General features: G+C 39.3%; 2 protein-coding genes across 5 annotated transcripts in view; both read right to left on the reverse strand.

The window, feature by feature from the left end:
* LOC307120283 (uncharacterized protein) overlaps positions 1–13,809 on the reverse strand; it is a 29,294-nt gene extending 15,485 nt beyond the window's left edge. Inside the window, exons 1-3 of the mRNA XM_079807246.1 lie at positions 13,676–13,809; positions 9,131–9,457; positions 7,716–8,045 (exon numbers count right to left, since the gene is read on the reverse strand). Coding sequence (XP_079663372.1) covers positions 7,716–8,045; positions 9,131–9,457; positions 13,676–13,727 — 709 coding nt within the window. The 5' untranslated portion in view covers positions 13,728–13,809. The remainder of the gene's footprint in view (positions 1–7,715; positions 8,046–9,130; positions 9,458–13,675) is intronic.
* Positions 1–24,957, reverse strand: part of LOC307120270 (uncharacterized protein) — a 911,732-nt gene that overhangs the window by 397,648 nt on the left and 489,127 nt on the right. The gene's annotated exons all lie outside the window — the stretch shown is intronic.

The raw sequence follows: 24,957 nt of genomic DNA on the forward strand, positions 1-24,957 counted from the left end.
TACAATAATTCCGAGAGCACGTGAAGGCAGCATAACACTCGGAAATAAACAACTTAGCCAAAATGTGTCTTTATCATTTGTATTTATTATTTATAACAGATATATTACAGATTAATATTTTCTGAACCGCTTGAATGTGCTCACATAAATAATGCATGAAACGCGTCTGGAAATGCTTCATTGTTCAGCTTCTCTCAGTAGATGGAAATATTGTACTTGTTCCATTTAAGTCCAGTAAAACTTTTTAGTACTGTAGGCTAAAGCGCTTTCAAATACAAACCATCTCAAAGCTGCATTACGAGCCATAATCTGTTATCCTTTAATGCTTTAACGTTAAGGAATTAGGGCGATATGATATAGGCTATATTGATTGAATAAATTATCCACTGGCTGAGATCAAGCTATAAGTATATTTATTATGTTAAATATCAGATACAGACTTTTTAGTTAGGCTATTAAAAAATAAACTGCAAAAGACAAACCAATGTGTGGTAGGCGACCGTCTGATTTCTGATTACATGAGACGTGATGATTATGTGCAGTATCCTGGCCGCCCGACTGAGCGCTCATGAACGTAAGGATTCAAATATTAGTCCATTTATTATAAGTGAGTGCAAGCAAGAGTTCTTAAAAAGAATTAAAGTAAATACAGTCGTTTTTTCCTCAGGTGATTCACCTTTGTTATCATTGTACGCTCCTGAGCGTGTCCTAAAACATGGCGGCGACTACCCATAATGCAATGCGCAATGACGTAGTTTCCCAGACTCTATAGCCGTGTTCAGTCGAGCGCGACTTCCATTCACAGCTGCGCTGTCATTTCTCCCTAAACCGAAACTAAACGTCAGATTCAGTGATTGTTGTAAACTGCAGTCTCTACTGTTGCTAAACTGCGGGATGTGTTTGATAATAAAGAGCTATAAAATGCACAATAATCCGCGCAAGAGACGCTGTTTCCAACTTCAAGGCGGCGTGTGTGCTGCGAAATGGACCGACTTGCACTTAATATTTTAGGCTTTGTGTGCGCGTCTCTAAACCATCAAATAAACAACAAATAGCCGGTGTCAAAATGACCGGATTGGAGAGTAGTTACTTTAACAGTTTATATCTTAAATGGGCGTAAATAGTTTGGAGAAATAGGAGAATATGATATTATTAGTTCTACATTCGGTCGGTCTTAAAGGGGCAGCGTCTAATAAACCTGCTGACGATTGAGCCATTCATTCGAATCGAACAAAAGGCAAATAGAAAATATTCACATCTCTTAAATTAATAACTTTAGCTTTTATAAGCATTAATCTATAAATTTATACAGTGAAAACTATGCAGTGTTATTTTACATTTCATTACTTTAATAGATTTCTTTGTAGGTTTGTTCTTTACTGTAATATTAATGTTAGCAGACCTTCCGAATGCCTGCACACTGGTCCATTTACAAATAGATGTTTTATATTTTTGTTCAAACTTTGCGGTTTCTTTTGCTATAGATATTTTACTTTTCAGATTATAAAGCCATGTTAATTATGTTCTTAATTATGTTTTTTTTTTGTATAAAAAAAAAAAAAAGTATAATAAAAAGAACCGATAAGAATACTGTTAAAGTACCGGATCGATAAGCAGTATCGGTAAGAGTAGTAATACCATTAAAACCTTAACGATACCGATCCCTATTAGTAATACAGTGGAAATTAGTAGATTTAGTTAGCATGTTGATTTACGGTGTGCGCCCCTAAAATTTCTGGTTGTGCCCCTAAAATTTTCAGTTGGGGGCCACTGTGCTCCTAGTGAAAAAAGTTAGTCTGGAGCCCTGCCTTGGGGAATGTTTTTAAGGTAACACCCAGCAAAATGGCTGCCCCCTGAGTCTAGATGTAAATAGTTGTCGATCTAGCGATCTATTAGACAAACTAGCTTCAGGTGTTTGGCGGGAAGAAACTAGGCTGGCGATTGGTACATATGTTGGTGGGAGTGCTTTATATGGGGAAGGTTGTCGGCAGTATGTCTATCAGATTCGGGGGAGAAGACGGTACCCATAAAAGGCACCCAGCCGGTGATCTGACGAGGGCGTTTGCACGAAGCTGATCTGAAACTAAACCGGCATTCTGGTGGAATTGGATTTCGCTATCTCCACAGCTGCCGCCATTGTGGAAACACGGCCCGATGCCATCCAGTTAAGTGATATATATTGACGCTTTTCCATTACCAGTACCAGCACAACTCGGCTCGCTTTTCGCTACGTTTTCCATAGCAGATAGTACACAATAGCACCTGGTCGTCATAGCGACGCCACAGAAAACTTTTTCGTTCCTCGTTGCCCCATCAAATTCTTGCTGGATCCTCTCTTCTGCAACCAAACAAAGGAAACCTCCTTGTTTGACCATGGCGTATTCTTCCGAGTTGCCATAAAAGTAATGGGTATATTACGCGATCTCTGGCCAAACTATTTAAAAATGGCGGATTATTCCATAGACCGTAAAAAAATATTCAGGATACTCCGTCTGGTGCGTGCAATGATGACGCAGTGAATAGTGATGATTCTCTCTGACCAATCAGCAGTCTGCCGTGTGTTCACGTCACATTTTAGTATCGCCTCAGCTCACTCAGAACCTCGCTGGAGGTTCTGAAGCAGGTACAGGTACAACTTTTACACAGTGGAAAACCAAACAAAGGCGAGTCGAGTCGAGCTGGTACTGTGTAATGGAAAAGTGCCATATGTCTACTTTGTAGTTCAATGTGGTGGGGAGATTGACTGCCTGTGACTCCCCTGATCTGTACGTCATTGTGAGCTTCTCTCATATCTTGGGTTCTCTGCCTCACTCCCTTCGTCAGTAGAAACAAAAACTTTCTGTGTCCCCTCGGCCCGACTGCTCTTCTGCTCTCTTAACACAGCAGCTAACCAGCCCAACCTCAGGGAGACTTTGCCTGGATATTGTTCTTTTCTTTTTGGTCACAGTGAGTTTACTGTTTGAAGTATCCTGTTTCTTTTAAGTGTTCAAATTGGGGAGTCTTTTGCTGTTTGAAGTGCACATGAGTGCTTTGACGGTTTTGTATTGTTTGGTCTGCACCTAGGACACCACTCAAAAAAAAAAGGCTCGTAATCATAGGGGAACCTTTTTTAGTGCTATATAGCACCAATTTTGGTGCTTCAGTGGTTCTTCAGCGGTTCTTCAGAGGTGCTATATAGCACCTTAGTCAAAGAACCGGTGAAGAACCTCTGAAGAACCGCTGAAGAACCTCTGAAGAACCACTGAAGCACCAAAATTGGTGCTATATAGCACTAAAAAAGGTTCCCCTATGATTACGAGCCAAGAATCATTTTTGGTGCAATATAGAACCTTTTTTTTTTTTTAGAGTGTACAGTTCCAGATGCTCAGTCAGCTGTGATTTGGGCGGGTTATGTTGATAACTTGCGTTAACCCCGAGTGTTATAAACAGCGGCTGCCTGGATACTAACTAGCTTTCCATTGCCAGAGCCCTGTGCTGGAGAGAATGAAAACTTGCTGTGCTGATGCTAATTAGCTGTCCACTGTCAAGCCCCCCTGCTGGAGAGAACGAGAAACTACTGCTCTGATGCTAACTAGTAGGGCTGGGTATTGACACAAATTTCACAATTCAATTCGATTTTGATTCACAAGCTTTCGATTCGTTTCGATTCAATTCAATATCGATTATTTTGGAAATGTATCAGGCACAATACATGGAAAATTTTCTCAAGGAAAACAAATTTCTGAACTAATGTTGTAAACTATGGGAGTCAGTTGATACTACATTAGCCAACTAATATTGAAGGTAAAAATTAACTGATTTGTATACGAACACTTAAATTACACTAAATTATGTTTGTTTTTTTATAATAATAAAGTTATAATATTAACTTAACAATTACTTAATCATAATTCTACTCCAATTTGTTTTTTGAAATACAAACATTTAAATGGTGGCTGTCATAAAAACTTGCCAGATTTATCCGTACATACATGCATTAAATATTGAAGAACATTAAAAATGACAATGAATATCCTATGTAATGTGGTGCATATAATTAGCAAAATGCTCCTCTCTAGAGTTAATTTTTCTAGCTGACTAACGAGTTTATGGACACTCTGGATATGGTTTTTACTCTATACTGTATTTATGTTTTTGAATTTCGTTAAAAAAAATAGACGCAATTTGAAATCTGAGACTTTGTTTCATAACATTATTGTGATTTATTGGAAGAGAGGCACGCTACAATGTTTATTTCATTCATTAACTTAAAACAGGATGACTAATCGATTCTTTGGATTTAAGAATCTCGATTTTAATCGATTCTCACTTTTATAAAACAATATCTGTTTTATAAAAGTGAGAATCGATTAAAATCGAGAAATCAATATTTTTTACCCAGCCCTACTAACTAGCCTTCTATTGTTCAAGTCCTCTGCTGGATAGAACGAGAACTTGCTGTGCTGATGCTAACTAGCTGTCCACTGCCCAGGCTCCTGCTGAAGAGAATGAGAAACTGCTGCCCTGACGCTAGTTAGCTTTCCTTTGGGAGAGCCCCTGCTGGAGGGAACAAGAACTTGCTGCACTGATGCTAACTAGCTTTCCATTGTCAAGCCCCCCTGCTGGAGAGAACGAGAAACTACTGCTCTGATGCTAACTAGCCTTCTATTGTTCAAGCCCTCTGCTGGAGAGAACGAGAACTTGCTGTGTTGACGCTAACTAGCTTTCCTTTGCCAGAGCCCCTGCTGGAGAGAACAGGAACTTGCTGCGCTGATGCTAACTAGCCTTCCATTGTCTAAGCCCCCCTGCTGGAGAGAACGAGAACTTGCTGTGCTGATGCTAACTAACTGTCCACTGCCCAGGCTCCTGCTGGAGAGAACAGAAACTTGCTGCGCTGATGCTAACTAGCCTTCCATTGTCTAAGCCCCCCTGCTGGAGAGAACGAGAACTTGCTGTGCTGATGCTAACTAACTGTCCACTGCCCAGGCTCCTGCTGGAGAGAACAGAAACTTGCTGCGCTGATGCTAACTAGCCTTTCATTGTCCTCACCTCCTTGCTGGAGAGAACAAGAAGCTGCTGCGCTGACACTAACTAGCTCTCTAGTGTCCAATCCCCTGCAGGAGGAAACCCGTAGCTGCTGGTCTGCTATAGGCTATATTCCTATTGCCCAAGCCTCCTGCTGGATCAAATGAGGAACTGCTGGGCTGGCATTGACTAGCCTCCTATGGCCTAGTCCTCCTGGGACTAATTCCCACCTTATGACTTTTAATAATTTAAAGGGTAACTAAACCCCTGCTCAGAGCTTAACTCCACCCACTGGCAAATTTAGAAAAATGCTGGAAAAGTGGGCAGAGCCGTTCAACCTTAAGAGGGCAGCACTTTGGCTGTTTTAAACCATATTTTATAGAATTAAAACACTTTATACTCAAATGTCAAAACATTTACTCGAATCAATGAACAGCATTAATAAAGCCCCAGTATTACAGATCATTAACTAAAAAAAGTTGGTTTAGGGTTTAGTTACCCTTTAATAAAAAGAACTGTTTTGAAGCTATCCATTGAGTTCTGACTTCTTTGTGATGATACGTTTTGCTCCTCAGAGTGGTATAGAAACAAGAGTGGCGGCAAGTTCCCCCTGCCTGTGATAGATTACCTCAAATTTTGGTTCCAAAAACGGAGGTAACTTTCAGGGTTTGTAAGTAACCATGGCAACTAGGGCTGAACGATATGGACAAAATTTCATATCTCGATTTTCATGCCAGATATCTCGATATCGATACAATACGATATGACTACGTGTTCGGTGAAAACCAGAATCTGAATTAAAATGTGTTTGATTTAAGCCTACATTTCAAAAATTTGTGTCAGAAAATGTATTGTTTTTAAGCTTTTCGCACGTACGATCACGCAGGTGTAATCAGTCTAGGCTGGTCCCTGGAGCGTATGATCAAGTACATCACGTGATCAACTGCTAAATTCAAATGTTGAATTTAGCCAGAGACAGGCGCGCTCAGAGCTGTCATATATCACAACTTTTCAGTGTTTTCAACCACATACTGTTTATTTTAGGTTTCAAACATATAAATTCACATAAGTACTAAAAAACAATACATTTAGAGTTTGTATAATACACACTGATGTTTATGGAAGAGGTAATAATAATCCTTTCCATTATAATTCGACACTTTTTATTCATATCTGATACACATTGTGTAAGTAACTTCAATGTTTACTCTATTCTATTCCCAGTTCACCAGCCACTTACTTTTAAGTATTTCGGGAGAAGTGGATGAATTCACATGTTGTAAACAGAGGTTGTAAATCCAACAGATCCGATTCTCTGAACTGCGTCTGCGGCACAAACTAACACGGCGGCGCCCATCGCGCATACAGCTCAACTAACGCGATCGTTATAAAGGTGTTTAAACAACAATATACTTCCACTTGCATGTATTTGACAATCGGAATATCAGATATTTCATGCCATAGCTAACACATTTGTGAATATTCTGAATAAAAAAGGAAAAAATGACAAAAGCAGATCATCATTCATTCAGCGCTGTTGCTGCTGCGGTGTCACGTGACAAGCAATGACGTGTCACCATGGAAACGCTTAAGTTTAAATGGTAATGCAATTCAAATATATTTATTTTGTCATCTCACACATGGATCTGCATTGAATTAATTAGCATCAAACAAACAATATACTCCTTATTTTCAGTGAATAAAAAGATTACTTATTAAAAGAGAAAGTTGCAAAAAATTGTTGGTGATGTGCACTAAGTAGGTTATGTAACTCGCCATTAAACAAAACAAGAAGAGGAAGTAGAGTGGCGCTCTATTTCTTAGCGTCTGTTTCCATGGTGAATCATCGATTTGTTGCACTATTTGAGAATGTCTTGTGTGTTATCCGGGAACATACTCGGAGTTGTCTGAACTTACTCCCGGACTCGTTTTTGGAACCAGTATACCTCGAGTAAGCAAGGTTTGGGTTAATCAACCAAGAGTTCAGGGTATGTGACGGTAAGTTAACCTTGCTTTCTGGAATACCCCCCTGTGAGTGTGTTTGTTTGTTCCCGGTCATGAGTGGAAACCGCAGGCGGTGAGTGAAACTGCATCAAATGTGTGTGTTTTGTTGGCAATCGGCGCGCAAGTGCATATAATGTGAACAACATGAACGTATAGTGAATCAAAAGTTATCCAGGGATAACGCCATGATGTATTTCGCCCACTGCACTCCTCCACGAGTTCAGCCGTTTTCAGAAAGGCTCGGTACAGCGTATCTGTCTTTTATAAATCTGATAAAACTAAAGACTCTTCAGAGATATGAAGGATGACAGAAACTGTGTGTGTGATATATATATATATATATATATAAAATGCACTATGAACTATCATGAGTGGTCAAGGTATAATTGATATATTAATATTTAATATTAATATTTTATTTAAAAAGTACAGTACATTTTCATGGGTCAGTACTTTTTTCTTTTTTTGTAAAAACTATCGATTGATTAATTGGTTATTGGCCAATGCAGTCCAACCTAGTTATCGGTATTGGAAAAAACTCTAATGTTCATGTGAAGATGATAAAGATGAACTCAATTATATTTTAATATGCAGTCAAAGCTCACTTTTTCAAACAGGCCATAATGAAATAATTTACTGTTTTGATTTAAATATAGTAAACTGTATTTTAAAACTGCACAAGTGAAAATGCACTAAATGATACTCACCAGTGACAGAAACACTAAAGCTCCTGATGATGCTGAATCTGCTACTGTTGATCTGTAGTTTATAGAGTCCAGAGTCTGTGTTTGTGGTGTTTGTGATGGTCAGAGATCCAGTCTGATGATCCAGCTTCAGTCTGTCTCTGAATCTCTCCTCACACTGATCATCTGTACAGATCTGACTCTGATCTCCAGTAATTATAGTAATGAGAGTGTCATTGAAATACCACGTCATTGAATCATTTGGGTGTTTTATTACACCAGTAAATAAAGTGACAGATTCTCCCTCCTTCACTGACTTTCTCTTCACTTCATCTCGTTCAGCAGCAGAAACACCTGCAACACAAACCAACAGCTGTTAGATGGATGAGGATGTTTTTGTGGGGATAAACAACACAACATGAAATGAAAGCGAAAAACATGCTCTCTTGACTTTCAGTCTGAAAAGCAACATTTATACACATTTTGGAGAGGTGGTGGGTATGGTAACCAAAATCTGTACTCAAGTAAAAGTACTTATCCTGTAGAATTACTTAAGTTGAAGTAAAAGTAATTTTGTTATTAATTACTTAATTAAAGGTCCTGTTCTTCGTGATCCCATTTTTCAAACTTTAGTTAGTGTGTAATGTTGCTGTTAGAGCATTTATAATACCTGTAAAATTATAAAGCTCAAAGTTCAATGCCAAGCGAGATATTTTATTTAACAGAAGTTCCCTTTCAAAGCCTACAGTGAACGGCTGGTTAGGACTACATCCTGGTATTTCCTGCTTTAATTACGTCAGTAGAGCAGTATGTCGACTAACCTCCGCCCACAAGAACACGCGAAAAAGGGGGCGTGGTCTTGTTGCTCCCGCGTGGAGAAGAGGAAGTGTTGCGTTCGGTTGCGTTCGTATAGTTTGTTTGTTGCCATGTCGTCGAGACGCTGTTATTTTCATCCCGGAGTCAAGTCCCCTTTGTTTGGCTTTCCCAGGGACGCTGTACTTAGAGATCATTGAGCGCATGCATCCCCGTTATGGTGAGAGGCGGGACCTTTCCGGTAACGTTCGCTAAGCTGCTGTCGAATCACAACACGGGAACCGCTGGCCCAATCAGAACTCGTTACGTATTTCTGAAGGAGGGACTTCATAGAACAGGGAAATCTTTCAAGCCGTTTTGAGGACAGTGAAAACAGCAGTATACAGTTAAGTAAATTGTGTGAAAAATACTGTTTTTTTACACGCGAAACATGAACACGTTATATTGCACACTGTAAACACAATCAAAGCTTCAAAAAAACACGAAAAACGGGACCTTTAAGAGTGAAATAAAAATCATCCAACGAAAAGGCAACACGTATCGAGATACTAATTATTTCAGATCCACACATGACAGATGGCGAGTAATCTTGCTTATATGACTTGCTTTTAAACATCAAGACTCACCATATAAAATAACATTGAAGGTTTTTTCACTGTCGCTGCTGCCACTGCTGATCTGTAGTTGATAAACTCCAGCATCTGTGTCTGTGATGTTTGTGATGGTCAGAGATCCAGTCTGATGATCCAGCTTCAGTCTGTCTCTGAATCTCTCAGTATCTTCATTACACTGAACATCTGTACAGACTTTACTCTGATCTCTATTGATTTGAGCGATGCGAATGTCATTATAATACCATCTAATTCTGTCTTGTTGGTTTGTTGTAACTTTAGTGTGTAGAGTGACTGAATCTCCCTCCTTCACTGACACATAAACTTCATCTGCACCAACACCTAATGAACACAAAGAAGAATAAACAGTTCATTATGAGCTAAATAAAATAATACAACAGGACAGTGCTGTGAAAATAAAATATTACCCATTATGAATTTTGATGCATTATGATTTTATAAAATGGTTAACACATACCTGGCAATTAGAGCTGCACAATATATCGAAATTATCTAAATATCGCAAATGTACATATCGTGATATGCATATCGAAACGGCACGCGATATCTGAATGATTTTAATAGGCTACTTAAACATTGTGAAAAGTGTACGATTTAGGTCGACGCATATAGCAGAGAATAGACTGGGCACACGACTGTTACTTATGTGACTTGCTTGACTGAAAAAGAGTTATTAAATGCAATAACTTGCGAAAACAACTCCTTGCAGTCTCGCGCTGTCTGTTATCTGACACACACACTGAAAAGTGCACACAAGCCGCCTCTCTGAAAGCGTGTGATGCCTTCAGTTCTGTTTCGTGCCTTATTACACACTCAAACTGTCAAATACTCACACAGTTATGTCAAAATGACTGTCTTGATGAGTATTCATGTAAACACAGTCGGTTATGCAGTTCACCCAAAAATGAAAATTGTCATTAATTACTTACCCTCATGTCGTTCGATACCCGTCAGACCTCCGTTCATCTTCGGAACACAAATGAAGATATTTTAGTTGAAATCCGATCGCTTAGAAAGGCCTCCATTGGCCCAATGCACTGTACACTCTCAAGACCCTTAAAAGGTACTAAAGACGTCGTTACAAAGTCCATCTCAATACAGTGGTTCTACAATAACTTTATGAATCGACGAGAATAGTTTTTGTGCGCAAAAAACCCTAAATAACTAAATGACTTGTATAGTGATGACCGATTTCAAAACACAGCATCATGAAGCTTCTAAGCGTTATGAATCAGTGAGTCGATTCAGCGGTTTGGATTGCCAAAGTCACGTGATTTCAGCAGTTTGGCGGTTTGACACGCGATCCGAATCATGATTCGACTCACTGATTCATAATGTTTCGAAGCTTCATGATGCTGTGTTTTGAAATCGGTCATCACTATACAAGTCGTTATTTAGGGTTTTTTTGCGCACAAAAACTATTCTCGTCGATTCATAAAGTTATTGTAGAACCACTGTAGTGAGATGGACTTTGTAACGACGTCTTTAGAATCTTTTATGGGTCTTGAGAGTGTAAAGTGCCAATGGAGGCCTTTCTGAGCCATCGGATTTCAACTAAAATATCTTCATTTGTGTTCCGAAGATGAGCGGAGGTCTTACGGGTGTCGAACGACATTAGGGATGGGTCGCGATTTTCGAATATTCGATTAGTTATTTAATTATAGAATATCGAATAGTATGTGCGATTATCGTCCAAAAAAAATCCCCATGTTGTCGGTGCTGATGTGGTGCTGACGCGTTCATTTAACCAGAGGGAGGCGCTGCCAATAACACACCTAAAAGCTGCCAGTCAGCTCTCAAGGTGTTTTATACTGGGCACGTTTGCTGCGGTCCGAGTCTGATTGTTCCCTCCGCCTCCGCAGTGTTGGTCTGGTTTCACACTCAACTTGAACCCTGGTGCGTTTGCGTTCATCTTACGCCGCATTCACACGGGGCTTCGGCGTAAACGCTTGACGGAGGGCGTGGCTGAAGCTTGGTGCTGACGCGACCGTCATAGTGACAACAGCTAATCACATACTTGCCGCTTGGACCACAACACAACACAAAAAAGCGCCTTTTTTGACAGCTAGTCTATGAGACTATTTTGTGTATGAAAACTGATCACTTTAATATTTGATTCCTCATTTGGCTGGGGGATAGCGCCTATTTGAACCACACATGATATTCTGCCTGTCATTCAATGATAAACAGAGTACACGGACGAAATACAAGCATGATACATTCCAGATTCTCCAACCGTCTCTGCCATCTCCTTCCAGGCCTGGTCTCTCCAGTTTGTGTCCCGGTATGTAAATAATGATTGGTAGTAAAGGACCGGGTGATTACCCACCGCAATTATTAGCTTTTCCTCCATTTTAGATCGTTCTTCACTCTTCATTCACCGGTGTTTTAAACAAATGCTATTGGCTAGCGTCTGCTCTAGGATATTTGCATAGGGTGATCTGATTGGATGACGCCTGCGTTGGCGCTTGAAAAGTTGAGAAATCTTCAACTTTTGCCGCTTGCAACGCGAGTGAAGCGCCGCGACGGAACCCACAATTCAGTTCGGCAACGCATGACGTCCCCCATTCAAAGTAAATGAGAAGCGTTGACGCCGAAGCCCCGTGTGAATGCGGCGTTACGTCATCACAGACGTGCACGGGCGTGATAGAAAACAGAGCGCGGGTCAATATATTGGGATTGTTTCAATTAATTTGGTGCTATTATGTGCAGCTGAGTAAACGACACTTGGGTTTATCGTATGTGTGTCCCTTGAAGGCGGCTTTGCTGCTTGCAAACAGACTCTTTTGAGGAGACGGTGAATTGCCATTCATTTTCTGCCCTGATTGCACTCTATGCGCGAATACACTGCAGGCTCGCTCTCGCGATCGGATCCAGGGTAAATCATCAACACTATCATCTCTTACGTGTATGTTATTGAACTAATGACATTGTAATCGGCTAAAACGCATGCGCTGGTTACTTTCTTCAAGAACAAGTGCGCACCTGTTGTTTGCACATTCACGTGAATCGTGGCACAGCTCCGAGAGCAACCGAACTCCGGTTGTGTGTTCTCGGGTTCGGTACCTCAGTGCACACCAAGCTCTGTAGGTAAGCTTCCTTTCACATTAGCAATTTTCATGCTAACCGTGCCCCATTCCGAACTAAAATGTCAGAGTTAAAACGCCCTGAGACAACAGAAGAATAACACATCGTCTCACGCGCACGCTGTAGACTTGTGGCATTTATCAGGTAACTTGTGGCGATGTCACATTACAGTCATATGTTTCAGCATGTTACATTAAATATATATGGCTTGAGTTGATATAGCCTATTCCCTAATGAATTAAACAGTTTATCCTACAGATTGAGAGTGTGAATGGTCTCTCCCTCTCTCTCTCTGTTTATATGCGTGTAGCCTTTACATGCGTGCATGCGGGGGAGGAGTTGCGATTTTTGAATAAAAATCGAATAATTCCCAGCGATCGTCGAATATAATTTTTGCTTGAAATGCCCATCCCTAAACGACATGAGGGTAAGTAATTAACGACAGAATTTTCATTTTTGGGTGAACTAACCTTTTAAGTGAACGATATCAGTTGGGGAAAGAAACCGAATGCGTGTCAAACGGATCTGTGCATTAGGTCTTAAAGTGACAGCCTGCTAATACAATAAACCTGCTGCTGTCTGTCAAACAAAAAAAGAAAAAGAGAAAATCACTCAGTGCTCTTGGCTGAATAACCTTTGTAGCTTTATTATGTATCAGTGTATATTTAATTCATGTGAAGACTACTGTTTTCTTATTTTTAATAAAGATAAATTAAAATTAAAATAATCGTCCACCCCTAGTTCAGGTGTGTTTGTTTACCTGGTTGTTCTTGATGTTAAGTTTTAGGTTGATATAACTTTATTATATTACCAAGTCAAGCAAAGATTTTTTGGTATTTAAATATTGTCATTACATTTTTTGTTTGTTTACACTGATGTTAAAATTATGTCAGACAGAAAGGATGCAGAGGCGTTGTGTGTAAACGTGATGGTTATTGTAGTTCTAGACTAAATGTAAAGCATTTACTCACTTGGACAAAAACAGATTTAGTATTACTCAATAATTAAAAACAGTGAGATGAAAATGCAGAATATTAGGATATATTTAAAAATTAAACATGTTAAATAACACACACACACACACACACACACACACATATACATCTATCTTATGTAATTAATCTCACTTTAACCCTTATCTTATATATTTACAATAAGCAAGCAACATACAGTACATTCAAGGGCTAGGCTATATCTTTAATGCGTTTGACAAGAATTAAAGCACTATTTTTGAGGAGTGCACGTGCTCAGTTTTTTTTTTTGTGCACGTGTCATATAATTTGAATTAACAGCGCTATCTTCGTCGTTCGAGTTTAACAAATCTCTTACCATGGTCGGGCAAAAACACACGGCAAAATACAAATTATAAAAGCATTTCTGTCGAGTATAAGGAGATTAAAGCCGATACTAAACAAACTGTTTCACTGTAACATACTACGCTTAAAGTCTTACCATGGTCAAGTAAACACCAGAGCAATAAGGGGAACCTAAAGAGAAACTTCATTTACACCTCTTCCAGATTTTGAAACAAAGTGCTATGTTGTTACTACGACGGTCATCTTCCCCTGCTGGCCCGACTCAGAGGCGTCGCAATAGGGCAGGCAAGGCAGGGGCCCCGCATTTTGAGGGGGCCCCCGAGGGCTGATCATTTAAACAATCAGAAATAGTCATATAAACATGCAGCGACATCTCTGCATCCCCCTTAGTAGGGCCCCCTCTCTCGTTACGTTGGTAATGCTTTCAACATTATGCGGCCGCCTTCTTCAAACTGTAGAAAATGCAGGATTTGAGCGAACCAGACGGATATGAGGCGCCGTATATGACAAAAGTGAAGCGAACGCCGCGAGAGACCGAGAGTGCGCGAGAGATGCCGAGCGTGTCCGCGAGAGAGAGTCCTGTTAAATTCTGGCATCACCTCAATCAGTCTGATACTGAATCTATATATAATGGTTAACCCATTATATTCGTTTGCTGTAGGCCTACTTCACATATTATTGAATGTATATAATTGCAATTATTTATAATTATTATTAGAGATATGTTTACATATGTTTACATTGACATAGCATTAGATAGATAAACAAATAAATAAATACATTTTATTCATTTGTTTATTTGCAGGTGTCTACCTGTCTATAGCTGCGAGAGAGGCTTAAACAATAACACACACACACACACACACACACACACACAAACTTTGTTGTAGATACAGACATTTTAAATATGGGTAACAAAACTTATACTGCTAGCTTCCTTCAGGTTTAGGCAGGCTACATACTATACATTAGGCTACTAACCAGTGGTTAAAGTGGGATTTGGCAGGTGGGGGTACCCTCAAATTTTGTGTAGGTGAACAGAGAAAAATGACTCACCGTGGGACAACAACAACATATTGAGTATTGTGATGTAGCAATATTTTTGGGGATAAGAGTGTCACTGTGGGCTGTGGCACCACCAAGTATCACAATACTTATTTATTTGATAGCCTATTTAAATGGTTTTATTTTGGTCCATCATCTACACTGATATGATGATGATGATGATGATGATGATGATGATGATGATGATGATGATGATGATGATGATGATGATGATGATGATGAAAATTGCTAATCACCACAATATGAACATATTCACAATTTAAATTCAAACATAAAAATGGGAACTTTTGTAAACTTTTTTTTGGTAACTTGTAGCATATACAAGTGCCTTAAGGAGTTTTAAAACCAGTAAGGTCCCAAATTTGAACTATTTAGGGGGGTTCGGGGGCATAGTCTACATATGTGCATTTTAAGACAGGTGAATGCAAATTTTTTTTTATAATGAAGTAGATTATCTGTCATACCTGCTCTCTCCTCATTTCATCACACTCATTTCCATTACTCTTTCTGTTTCTCTCAGTCTCTTGCCCTGGCTCTTCCCCACACCTGAGCTTTGACTTATAGTCTTTTCATTTTTGTCTGGGTCAGCGAAGAAAGTAAACATATGGTCAACTGATGTTTAGCTTATGTTTTATTGAGCATTTTCTTAGACAAGTTAATTTAGGGAAGGTTACAAAGGCTAGCTAAATACATTTAATAAATTAATTCACAAGTAGGCCTACACACCATATGCCTAATATGGGGAAATTATTTTACAACATTTATTATATGCACCTCTGAAAAATACTGAGGTCTGGACCACGGCAACTCCATAGCCGACTACATCATGATTACAGTCTAGTTTACCTCAACACTTCCGTTTACATCGTCAGAGCTTCAGTCTGGTTCAGCATCTCTCGCGCACTATCGGTCTCTCTCGCGGACACGCTCAGCATCTCTCGCGCACGCTCGGGATCTCTCGCGGCGTTCGCTTCGCTTTTGTCATATACGGCGCCTCATAGATAAGTTCTCTTCATGCTTAACAAATAAGCATGAAGAGAACTTATCCGTCTGATTTGGCCGTTTGCTCTAATGTTAACCAAGATAAATATGCGTTATTATTCGGCACATATCCAAGTGTTTGTGTGGAGTGTGGAAGCTGAAGTATAGTGCGCTTGCATGACATGAAGGCGCCGGCGCGGTTACTGGCATTTTTTTTCCTGACAGAGAAAACAACTTAAAATACTCCATAATTTATGGTCATACAGAACAAACAGGACGCGCGCTTTCTTTCGTTCTATAGTCTGCAGTGCATCTCATAAATGGACCGAAACTAAGGTAACAGGCTTCTTGCCTCAAATAGGCTATATATGAGAAACATATCTAGCCTATAGAAAGCTTGAAATGTGTACTTTTAAACAAATTCAAATCGAAAACAAATACTCTCTGCTTATGTAATCGGCTAGTTGATAAACTAATAAAATAAAGATTACATTATAATGATAACCATATATTTCTATATGCGGAGAATGGAATTTTCCTGTCACCATCACACAAAGCACCGTTTTTAAGGAGACAACTGGTTATCAATATGAAGCTTACTGTATTTTGAAGATATTGTATTGTATCACATTACGAAGATAAAGATTGACATTTTGTTAATTAAACAAAAAGCACTTTAATGTTTTAAAAATTAAAACACTTAAAAAAATATATCATTTTTTTTGTTGGATGTATTTTGACTACTTTTTGTATGTTGTAAAGTTAGATAACGAAGATATATTAACATAAAACAAAAACATTTAATAGGGCCTCATTGTTTAATTTTGCCTGCATGGGGCCCCCACTCAATGTTGGTTCGCCTCTGGGAGGAACCACAGCCACAGAAGCGGTCACGTTACTTGAACTGACGAGTAAAAAAAATGACCACAGCGAGCGACCCCATAGAGACAGAGCGTATTTAGGCCACGCCCACACGGGGGGGGGGGGGGGGGGGCAATCCAACGCTCTCCATTGACTTTGCATTGCGGGAGGCTGCCTCATTGTCATTTCGGACTTATAACAAAAAACAGAACAATGTCTAAAAGCTGATAGGCTATGTGACAAGGTGAACAGCAAACAAGCTAAAAAACACAGAAATAAGTTTTTATAAGCTGTCGACCCAAAAAAAACGAGCGTTTAAGAAGATAAAAGTGGATACAGGCAATACGAAGTGAAGCTTCAGCAGGATGAATGGGTACATTTTGGGATCCTGACACTCAGTAGCCTATGTCTCAGTATGTGTATGTGTGCAGTAAACATTTTGTCACTGTTAAGTCAAATATCCAAATGTCCGTTTTATATATGATATTTCCTGTTGTTGATTACGTTCCCCTCTAGTCGCCGTAGTTCTCTATGTAATATGACCCGCGCGCTCTGTCTCTGGCCTGAATCCACTTTTTTTGTACTTAAACGCTCGTTTTTTGGGTCAATAGCTTATAAAAACGTCTGGGGTTTTGCTTCTGGGTTTTATTTAGCTTGTCTGCAGTTCATTTTGTCACATATCAGTGTTTATACATTGTTCAGTTTTTTGTAATAAGTCCGAAATGACAAGGATGCAGCCTCATGCAATGCAAAGTCAATGGAGAGCGTTCGATTGCCCCCCCCCCCCCCCGGTGGGCGTGGTCATCAGATTATGACGCGTGTCGCTCTGTCTCTAGGGGTGAGTTCCATTCGACCGTAAGTGGACTGCGAAGTGGACTTCAGAGGGTATTCCGCCATCTTAAGTGAGATTCCAATCCAAAGGGAGCGAACATGTTCAGTCCGAAGGGTACTGCGAACGGCGCAGGGAAGAAGGGAACATCGATACATCACTTCACAGGAAGTGGAGAGTGAAAATCACCCAAATGTCTTTGCGCGTCGCATGAATCACCTTCTGAACTAATGATGGTGCAGAGCCGTTGGTTGGAAGAGTTTTTAAACAGCTCTGCGATTAAGGAGTTTACATGCATTTGAATATTAGTTATTATACAAACTGTATTTATGAATGGTTATGGCAATAACTTACATTTGTATATTATATTTTATGAATATGTAAACAAATTAAAAGTGTTGAGAAGCACCTGAGGGCTGTCATGTTTTATATTTTACTTTATTTACCTCAGGAATGTTTACTGTGCAGCTGCACTTGGGAAAGAAAGCGCACGAGATGAGACGCTACAAAGACCATTAAGAATAGCCTACATACACAGTTAACCAAAAATCAAAGCATTTTCATATTGAATGACAGGTGCAGCTTCAAATCTGTTCATATACAGGTTATAAGTCAACTAATAAAACTAATGGACAATGTTTTGATTATATGTTTTAGATAGCCTATACTTTGTGTTTTGTAACTGTATATGCTTATTATATGATTTTCAATTTGAAAGTAAAGTAAATTACAATATTAATTTATGTTAGGCTATATCTGCACCCGTCGTAAATGTATATGCTTATTATATGATTTTCAATTTGAAAGTAAAGTAAATTACAATATTAATTTATGTTAGGCTATATCTGCACCCGTCGTTGCCTTTCTTTGATGTTGCAGGGAGTTCCAAATGAGCGATTATTGTCAGCGAAGTCCACTTCACCTGATATACCGTGCTCAGGGAGTAGTGAACAGTGCGTAGGGACCCTGTCAAATGGAATGCACCCCTGGTGTTACGGATCATGTTATCTGGGGACGGGCGCATGCACGCCGCTTTAGTCTGGATTTCCAGCAGATGTTAGACGGGGACAGCCATATTTCAAGGATCACCGATTAAAAACAGTTTCACCAATTGTACATACACTGGAATGCATAATAAAGCGTTTTGCAGTGTCTATTCCTGCGTATTTGACGCAATTTCAAAGAAGCTTAACATTTAGTGTCAAGCTCAGAAACCCAAGGAAGTAAAAGGAGTTACTTGATCAGTGGGCGAGACCATAGAGGGCGTTTTTCCACTGCGGTACCTGATTTGACTACGTCACAGTGTGGGTAGGGTTTAGGGGTGGGTGTTGTATCAGTTCCTGTGAAAACCTGTTCCAGTGGGTGGAGTAAACATGAATATTCATGAGTTTTCTCTTGCTGTGGGCGTGGCCTTGAGACAACACGCAAACGAATGGAACTGAAAATATCAGTGCGCTCCTCAAATCGCAACTCGTTTCATGGATTATTTCGAATAGACAATGTTAAGCATGAACTGCAACAGTTCACATTTTCAAAACAATGAATAGTTTGTGTAATATGATAAATCGTTGTTTTGCCAGATTGATTACAGGCATTCAGATAAATAAGAGCAAACAATGAGCGAATAACCGCTCGTCCAGGCTAACACAGATTATTATTAATTATTTGTGCCCTAATAAAATGTTTAAAAGAGAGCCTGGTGTGAGTCATTCTGAATGTCTTGTTAATTATAGCCAGTGTTTCTGTTAACTATACCCACTGGAAAATGTTTTATTAATCTTGTAGCCATCATAATAAACATTGCAATTTACTTGATTACAGTGGATAAAGCTTTAAAGCAGTGGTTCTTATAGGTTCTCACTAGTGGTACACAGAAGAATCACTAAATAAAATAATGTTAAAACGCATACATTTTAATATAAAGGTCCCGTTTTTCGTGTTTTTTTGAAGCTTTGATTGTGTTTACAGTGTGCAATATAACATGTGTTCATGTTTCGCGTGTAAAAAAACACAGTATTTTTCACACAATTTACTTATCTGTATACTGCTGTTTTCACTGTCCTCAAAACTGCTTGAAAGATTTCCCTGTTCTATGAAGTCCCTCCTTCAGAAACACGTAACGAGTTCTGATTAGGCTTTGAGATGCGCCTCGCCTCGCCTGCAGTTCAGCCGAGACTAGGCGGCTGCAGTGAGGGGAGGAGTGAAAAAAGTGCAGGCAAGACCAATTGAGAATGAGGAGATACGTCATGGTCGTGGGCGGAGTCTGAGCCCTACACCATTCTGGGATCCCACGCTATCGGTTGCCAGGGGTAACATTGTAAGAGCGATACAGAGATCAGAGCAGGAAAGACGGCTCGAGGAATTATCATCGCGGCGTTTAAGCGGAGAAATTACGAGAAAACTTAGAAGAAATGGAGAAGAAGAGGTCTCTTACAGGGAGAAACTTACTACCAGCGCCAAGCTGAGGTATTTAGAGAAGCTGATATCAAAAACGTTGACCCATACGATCTGCCACGGCAGAACTCCGAACTCTTTACCACCTTACACTGAAATGTTTCTATAAATATATTTCCTGTGCATTCTGAATAATAAATATATCTCCCCACTATCCTGCAGCAGTCCGGTGCTCGTCATCATAGCAGTGTTTTTCTCTTACTGATCATATTTTATACCTGTTGAGTTTATATTTTTAAATTAATTTGACTAAAAATTTAAATGATCGTTTGTGTGCGCTGGTGCTTTAATTCCAGCCTTCTTAAGTAGAATGAATGCTCGGTACGTGCCTTAAATGAATGTAACGTTAACAATGTTAAATATTGAATTAATCTTAAACAGTGATGCACACAGTAGAGGAAAATGACAGTCAACTAGGCCTACCTTGAATATTAATTAAGCGTTTTGGGCATAAACATGTTTATAACATAGCCTACAGTAAAATGACTGACAATGAAAAATGACAGAATAGTGATCAACATGTTTAATACAAATAAATAAAGGTTCGTATTGATCACACTTCAGCATCGCGCTCACTAGTTAAGACCATGACCAGGGCCGTTTGAAGAAATTTGGGGGCCCCAAGCAAAATGGACATGGAGACAGTGCAATTACTGTTGTTGCATATAGTGTCCATAAAATTTGAAAACATTTGCAAAAAACACCACTGTATCATTTAAAAAAAAATTGTAAACCTTTAACCATTTTTAAAACATCTATAAACATTACATAGATAGACGGACCAGATATTCCTAACACTTTGGGAATACTTAAGGGTTACTAGTTGGTTTGTAAACTGTCTATAAACATTATCTAGATGGTTATTATAAAGTTGCAACAGATGACTATAATACCTTGATAAATAGTTAATAAACAGTACCAGTAAAACATGTGGGTTGTCCTGATACTGTACTTCAAAATGTAACAGTGTAAAAATTGCCACAGAATAAAATAATTGTTCAAGATCCATTGGTAACTTATAAAAATAATGTCATATTTGCAAACCGACACTAGCACACGAAGATAAGCTATGAAAAAAATAATGTTCCTCTGCCTCTTTCTGGTTAAATAATGTTTATAATAATTGTTAATATAGCATGCTATGCCACTTTCATCAAAACCTATTACAAAGCTATAGCAATCTTATGTAATTTCGTCTGTTCGAAAAAAAAAGTTGCACTAACTGTTCGTTACAAGCAGCATTTGCCGTCAGGCAGGTAACGATAGCTAACATAAACATATTTTTGCTAGCCTACCTGCTGCAAACTTACACCATTTTTGTACAAGACAAGTAGAGCTATTTTATCCAGTGTAATTTATCACATACCTCTATCTTGTTTTTTTTCTTATCCTCCTCTTCCTTTCTCTATTTTCTTTTCTGGCTTCCTGAAGCATAAAATTCCGCTTCAAATCCGAGGAGGTTTTGTATTTTGCCGCAGCAGAGATCGCGTGGTTGTCTGGCTGCTGTCAGCGACTACTGAAAGGGGCCCCTTAAGGGGGATCCTAATAACAGTGTCATTGCACTTTACTGCATTGACTATCAATGGGGCGCTCACACAGTTTGTCGTTTCATTTTATTCTTAACCTGTCGCTGTCTTGGGGCCCCAGGCCAGCTCGGGGCCCCAAGCAATTGCTTGGTTTGCCTGCCTTGTCGCGACGGGCCTGACCATGACTGACACCCTGTGGTGAAATAATGGCGTACGTTTACCAGCCGCTGCTTTCTCAGATCGGCTTGGGTGTATTAAAACTTCATGTTCAGTTGAGTTTGGAAAACGATGTACATAGTAGTGATGTTACGTATGACACTGAAGCGTCGATGCGCGTATCGCGCATGCGACACATTTTGTAGTGAAGCTCCGTATCGGGGTGTGTATTGGTTTCCTAGAGTCACGTGACCGATGACAAATGAAGCCTCACTTTCTGTCCAATCACGTGCGCGTTTCACTTTGCGTGTCAGAAGCTTCGTTCGAACCCCCAGATCTTACTTAACAAGTCCTTGTTGCCTCAGTCTGGTTGATGGTTTTGTGAGGAGAGTGCTGTACTTTGAAAGTTAAATAATATATTACATTTAGATAAATGTCTTTAGATACATTTAGATAGTGTCTTTGTATTTTGGTAAAATATTTGCCTTACTGTCATTCCTACTGTTACACAAGCACTATCACTGCCAAGTGTCATAAGCACATTTAATTACAGATGATCCTATCACACAATGTCCTTATTTTGTGTGTGTGTGTGTGTGTGTGTGTGTGTGTGTGTGTGTGTGTGTGTGTGTGTGTGTGTGTGTGTGTGTGTGTGTGTGTGTGTGTGTGTGTGTGTGTGTGTGTGTGTGTGTGTGTGTGTGTGTGTGTGTGTGTGTGTGTGTGTGTGTGTGTGTGTGTGTGTGTGTGTGTGTGTGTGTGTGTGTGTGTGTGTGTGTGTGTGTGTGTGTAGAGAGAGTAGGCCTACGTTACATCTTATTGAATCATATAAGCTCATATTATATTTTATTGACACACTTTAATGGGTAAATTAATTTATTTACTGGACACATTAAACACAAACATAAGCTTTTATTTGTACACATAGCATTGAAACGATGGAGTGTGTTGTGGTTGCTTCATCTGACAGAGGTTCTTCCACAGACTTCTGCCTGCTTTATTTTAAATAAGCACCAGATGGCACTGTTCTTGACACTCTCGAAGCTTTGAATCTTTTCCCGAAACAGTCAGGGTAAAGCCTCACTGCTTCATGAGGCTTCATTTCCACATCACTAGTACATAGTAATCATCAGAATATCTCTTCTCCAGTCTCTGTCCGAATCCATTACCTGGCGGGCAGATCCCCAAATTGGCGGAAGGGAGGCGGGGCGCTGTGTCGTGACGACATCTCCTCATTCTCAATAGTCTCCAGCTGCAGCCCCGCAGCACACCAGGGGCACGTTCAAAGCTCAAACCGGTGCGCAACGTTTTGCTACGGTTTTCGGTTGAACGTCATGTTTCCTGGAAACGGTGTGCAACGGGTTTGAGATGCGTTTGATCTCGTTTGGTGGGTGTGTCAAATATGTCAGCCCAATCAGCAGCAACATGTATATAAACCACGCGGTATTAAAGAGACAGCTCGAGCTCACACAATGGGTCCAAGTAATGTTTACAAATGTGTCCGCTGCAGCTCGGTATACACAACAATTGAAGATATTAGAAGACATGATTGTCGTAAGAGTTATATATATATATATATATATATATATATATATATATATATATATATATATATATATAAATCAACATGATGATGTATTTATTTATATATTTAGCTTCATTGCGAGGCAAGTTTATTTATATACCAAATTTCATATATGGTAATTGCTTGACATAAAGTGAGAAAGAAAATACAAGCTATTAAAAAAGTAAGAACTAGAAATAAAATTATTTAAATTAGAATTGATTACCAGGAGATGAGGCTGCGTTCAGTCCCGACAAAACGTTGGTAAACGTTTTTTAAACAGAAATGGAGTTGTAACTATGGCAGCCGAGAAGGCCATTCTTTGTGTTCTTTTTGAGGAATTTTTTCGGAGTCTGATGAAATCGATATAAATACGTGTTTAACACTGCAAAACACATGCAATCATTGCCCTTGCCGTCCAGAATAAAAGACAACATCCCAATCCCCTTTATTTAACTTTTTTATCTCCTGGTAATCATTTCTAATTTAAATCATTTTATTTCTAGTTCTTACTTTTTTAATAGCTTGTATTTTCTTTCTCACTTTATGTCAAGCACTTAATTACCATATATGAAATTTGGTATATAAATAACTTGCCTTGCAATTAAGCTAAAGATATAAATAAATACATCATCATGTTTATATGTATACTGTATATATTTTTTTTTTACTACAATCATGCCTTCTAATATCTCCAATTGTTGCGTATACATACTGAGCTGCAGGCGGACACATTTGTAAACATCTTTACTTGGACACATTTTGTGAGCTGTCTCTTTAATACCGCGTGGTTTATATACATGTTGCTGCTGATTGGGCTGACATTACTGACACACCCACCAAACGAGATCAAACGCATCTCAAACCCGTTGCACACCGTTGCATACCGTTTCCAGGAAACATGACGTTCAACCGGAAACCGTAGCAAAACGTTGCGCACCGGTTTGAGCTTTGAACGTGCCCCTGGTGTGTGGCGGGGCTGCAGCTGGATATATCTCGGCAAACCGGACAGTTCTCTCTTCTCGTAGTGGATCCGACACCTGCGAGATCAAAGGCGGATATCGCGGGATTCACACTCGTGCGCTTTGTTGCTGATAAACTGGATGTAATTTAAGTTATGTTACTTTTATATGAAAATAAATATAATGAACAAGACACCCAAAGTTTTTGTTATTTATTTCCATTCGAAAAACGTGTATCAATCATTTTTACTTTAATTAGGCCTACACGTTTTTATATATATATATATATATTTTTTTATAAATATGACAACAATCACATAACCCACAGAGAGATCGCCTTTGTTAGAGAGTTTGGGAATATTCACACATAAAAACATGATATCAGAGTTTTAAAATCAAACATTTAAAAAAAAAGAAACATACATCACGGTTGTTTAAAGCAATAAGCATCAAGTCGTCAGCAAGTCGTTTCCCATCATGCTTTTGATCATCGCAGTCGGTGGAGAGCAAATGCGCTCGACTGCAGAATATGAAGGTATTTTTGGTGCAAAACAACTGAACACGCGTGCGAGTGGAATTTGTATCTGTAGAGCATATCCACATATGTGTATCAATACATTTGAAGTCACAGAGAAAAATATTTTAGGAGTTGTAAACTTGTAGATTTTTTTTCTCACCTACAAACACAACACAACAGTTACACCTTCACACATTCTTCACTGCAGGTGCACAAATCCTATTCTACGAATCACACATGAAAAAACTCTTACGCTCACATTTTTGCTACAGTTGCTGCAGTGAATATGGTGCAACGCATTCACACACCCCACATCCGCAAATTAAACGTTATTTTTATAAATGTTATCATCCACCAAAAACAAACCAAACCAAACCAAAATCGAAAAAAGAAAAGAACAACATGGTACACATGGTAGTGTTACAATAGGTGCATAAGTTAGCCTACTTGACCTGTGAAGACCCACCCTCCCAGCAAACAGGGGACGTCCCCCGGACGTTGCGAAC

This window comes from Gobio gobio (genome assembly GCF_949357685.1).
Source record: "Gobio gobio genome assembly, chromosome: 24".
In the NCBI taxonomy this organism is placed as follows: Eukaryota; Metazoa; Chordata; class Actinopteri; order Cypriniformes; family Gobionidae; genus Gobio; species Gobio gobio.